This window comes from Mizuhopecten yessoensis, unplaced genomic scaffold (assembly GCF_002113885.1).
Source record: "Mizuhopecten yessoensis strain PY_sf001 unplaced genomic scaffold, ASM211388v2 hete_36143190, whole genome shotgun sequence".
Lineage (NCBI taxonomy): Eukaryota > Metazoa > Mollusca > Bivalvia > Pectinida > Pectinidae > Mizuhopecten > Mizuhopecten yessoensis.
The window spans coordinates 1-3591 of record NW_018484737.1 but is presented as its reverse complement, the minus strand read 5'-3'; the positions used below and the strand labels follow the sequence as shown (position 1 = coordinate 3591).

The 3591-nt window shown below is 35.0% G+C and overlaps 1 protein-coding gene across 2 annotated transcripts; it reads left to right on the top strand.

The window, feature by feature from the left end:
* The first annotated feature begins 696 nt into the window (after positions 1–696).
* Positions 697–3546, top strand: LOC110444564 (transcription factor E4F1-like). Of its 2 annotated transcripts, none has more exons than XM_021488932.1 (5): positions 697–779; positions 1743–2009; positions 2246–2351; positions 2829–3075; positions 3360–3541. In XM_021488932.1, the coding sequence occupies exons 1-5, from the start codon at positions 725–727 to the stop codon at positions 3507–3509; spliced, it is 825 nt and encodes a 274-aa protein (XP_021344607.1). In that variant the 5' UTR covers positions 697–724; the 3' UTR covers positions 3510–3541. The 2 variants fall into 2 exon arrangements, with proteins under 2 accessions (XP_021344607.1, XP_021344608.1); XM_021488933.1 differs by having other exon boundaries at positions 755–813; positions 3360–3546.
* The last annotated feature ends 45 nt before the right edge of the window (positions 3547–3591 follow it).

The following is a 3591-nucleotide window of genomic DNA, read 5'->3' as shown; positions in this document are numbered from 1 at the left end:
TGTTTTACTCGCTGATTATGTGCTAGCTTTCTGTGATAGTGTATACAGGGATGTCCATCCCTGGTGTATAGCTTGTTTGTTGTTTTCTGGTTGCATTTTATTATGTTTGTCGCAAAAATAGCGCTAATGTTTCTCTGTATGATATATGCGATGTTAAATAAAGTTTCTTGTATCTTGTACCAATCACTGTCCCAAAGTAAAGATGCAACAACGACTTACAAAAAAACACAGACAAGTGGGAACATGCCCACCATTCATATTTTCAGTAAACAAAAACCTTTCATCGAAGCTCTGACCCTGTTACATTGGGAAAAAAAGATATAATCAAATTGATAAGTTATACTGTTAACCTCATCCAAATGCGAATTGTCATTGCCAAGATATCTGCTATTTACCGTCTTTTAATTCCTGTGTCGAAGTCATTTCTGATGAGTGTTTGTGTAGAACGTCACGTTTTTGGAGACTGCACGAAAATTGGTGACGTAGTACACATGGTTATACAGCGATCATCAACGTATTATTTTATTCTGGTATTCTTATTTCTTAAAAGTAAAGTAAACCAGTATATAATAATAAGAGTATTGTTCTGATTATATTATAATAGTTATGCTTTGGAATAGCCTTTTAATTAGTGAATTTTATAAAACAATATTTTGAGACGGACCCTTAAATAAACCGGAAGTCAATGGAAAGTGAGGCCTTTTGTCGATAGTCGCAATCCGCCATGTCTGAAAAATCTAACGACACCACATCTGTCGTAAATACGTCTACATTGGACGGTAAGCAGACGAAAAGTCTTCATAAACGAAAATCGTTAAGTTTACTATGTATTGTTTTTGTTTACTGCATACATTACATGCAAAACGTATATTGGATGTGAAAAAATGACATTTATGTTACTCGTTATGGTAAACATTGCAGATCAGCCATGAAAAGCTTATTTTCATAGTTGTAACAACAACCGTCAGTGGCTGTTGACTAGTGTAACGTGTTGTATGTAAATGAATAGATACTGGGTGTTGGTATTTCATAATTTACAGTAATATTCTTGGTGTAGCAACATAGAGAGACATTGCCAATATATCTGATATCGATATTTAAGCTTATTGACAATACATTGCAGGGATACTGTAATCCTGGAGAGGTTCATGGGGCACCCTCGAAACTGAAATTGACCCATCCATGTTCCAAAATCCTTTTAATTTAAAATAGAACGGCCCCTTTTAATTTAAAATTGCTGAAAATGGCCCACTCAAAACACTGTATAGGGTCAAGACCCCATTGCATAGTATCTGCAGTAAATGAAACAATAAGATAATTTAAACAGATTGCTGATAATAAAGCTACATGTTAGCATATATATTTATATATATGTATTAATGAGAGTCACAATTTAAAATCAATGGAAGAAATCCATGCACTGAGACCCATTTAAATTGTGTAAGGTAGGATACTTCAATATAGTAGTCTTACGTATACTTTCAAAGGCGATCAAGTGAGGGCAGATTATTTCAAAGTCAGTTGTTGATAGTTTAGCACTTAATTTGACACAAACTGATATATTAATATAATAGATAGATCTATTAATCTCCTTCTGTGACAACTTTATTGCATTTTCTATTTTTGTTTCGGTGTTGATTTCCATAAGCCTTAGCTATAGGACCCACATTTGATAATTAAAATTACTGAAATCATTCCTACTAATAACACAACATTTGAATACAATGTATATATCTTCACAGGTTTTGATACTGATAATGAGGGAGATGAAGATATCCACTTCTGTAAAAAATGTCGTATCATGTTTACAAGCTTGGAGGAATACCTTCAGCACAAAGTCAAACACGACAACTTCAAGGTTACATTTTCACGCTCTGGTCACGATAGGCGAATGATTGTCCCAAAACTGATTCAGAAACAAACGGGTATCTCTGTGGAGAATGAAGACAATCGGACTGGAACGGAAGGGTCGGAGAAAGAAAACACTGGTACAAGAAAAAAGAAAAGAGGTAACTTAAGGTTTTTGACTCTTCTTTTTAATTGTACAGGCAGCCTGCAAGACTAAGTAAAAAATTCAAGCAACTCTGATGAAATGAAGTAGTCCTGTCAAGAAAGATAAAGACCGATAGAAAGCATTAAGTCAGTGCTGCGAAATATTTTGAAATAGTGATCAAATGTTTTAAGTATATCAGCCAATTGTATTTGAACTCCAGTCATTTTCTATCACTGTGGTATATATTTGTAGGTCGGAAGAGAAAGACGAAGGATTCTGTGAAAGAGGTTAACCAGGAATTAGTAATAACAGACAAGCCAGCATACTACTGTCCTAAATGTGACATCAAATTTAACAGGTATAGTAAACATTTCTATTTCTGATAGCAATAGGAACATAAAAAGTATGTACAGTATTATATAATAGTGGACAACTGTTGTTTCACATCCTAAGGGAGGAAGCTTAATACATAGTAATTTGAAGGTATGAACAGGGAGTCCTCCCCACCAGCCATCATCCACTGCTAGGTTCATGATTTACTGATCATACTTGTGTAGCTTCCTCATGCTAGAGGACTGTGTCCAGCTTGATATCTGAGATTTTTTTTATCTAACAAAGTATCAAATTTAGAGGCTCAGTATATATGTATTGATGCTATATATATCCAACAGTTCTTAGCACAAATTTAGGGCCAGATACTTTGATATGTTATCGTATTAATTTCACTGAAATATATGTCAAAATGTAGTGCATAGTATTGTCGTACCATGGTTTTATGAGATGTCGCAATAAGCATAATTGATGTTAACTGATGACCATTCTTGTGTTTGATTAGAGAGGCAACTTTAAGGAGACATGTAGAGTATGTGCACGACTCCACTGGAGACTACACGACCAATGTGGGAGAGGAAGAAGGGGAGGGGGAAGAAGTTGAAGCTAATATAGGACGTGTGGTCAAACGGGACGAACCAGGGGAAGATAACTGTGAGGATCCAGACTACAAACAAGTGAAATCCAGCACAATAGCAACAGATGTTGAACGGCGATTTGAATGTCACATCTGTCAGAATAGATTCAAAGAGGTACATACCAATAACTAAAGGAATTGTGCGATGTTTAATCCTAGTCAATCCAGTCTTTGAGCTGAATAGGGGTTTGACATATCAGTTTATACAAAATATTGTACATGGATTTTGCCATGATATTATCATTATCTCCCTTGCACATTTTGTTTGTAATTAAAGGGCTGGATGTTGATGCTGATATATAATGAATATTTAATTGTTTCCTGTTGAATATCATATATACCAGATTGTTTGAATGAAAAAAGATCCATAACATGTTTATTCTTTTCCCAATATTTCAGATAAATATTTTGAAAAGCCATCTTCTGACTCACAGCAACAAGAGGGATTTTCCCTGTGGTATAGAGGGCTGTGTTTTTGCCTTTAAAACAAAAGGCTCCCTGAAACGCCATATGAGGAGGCATACAGGTATTGTTTTTGGACAAATCTAGCTCACCTTGCACAAACTTCAGAAAGGTTGTGGGTTTTTTGTGTGTTTTTTTTACAAAATTTGGTTAAAGGATCCTTAGGCCA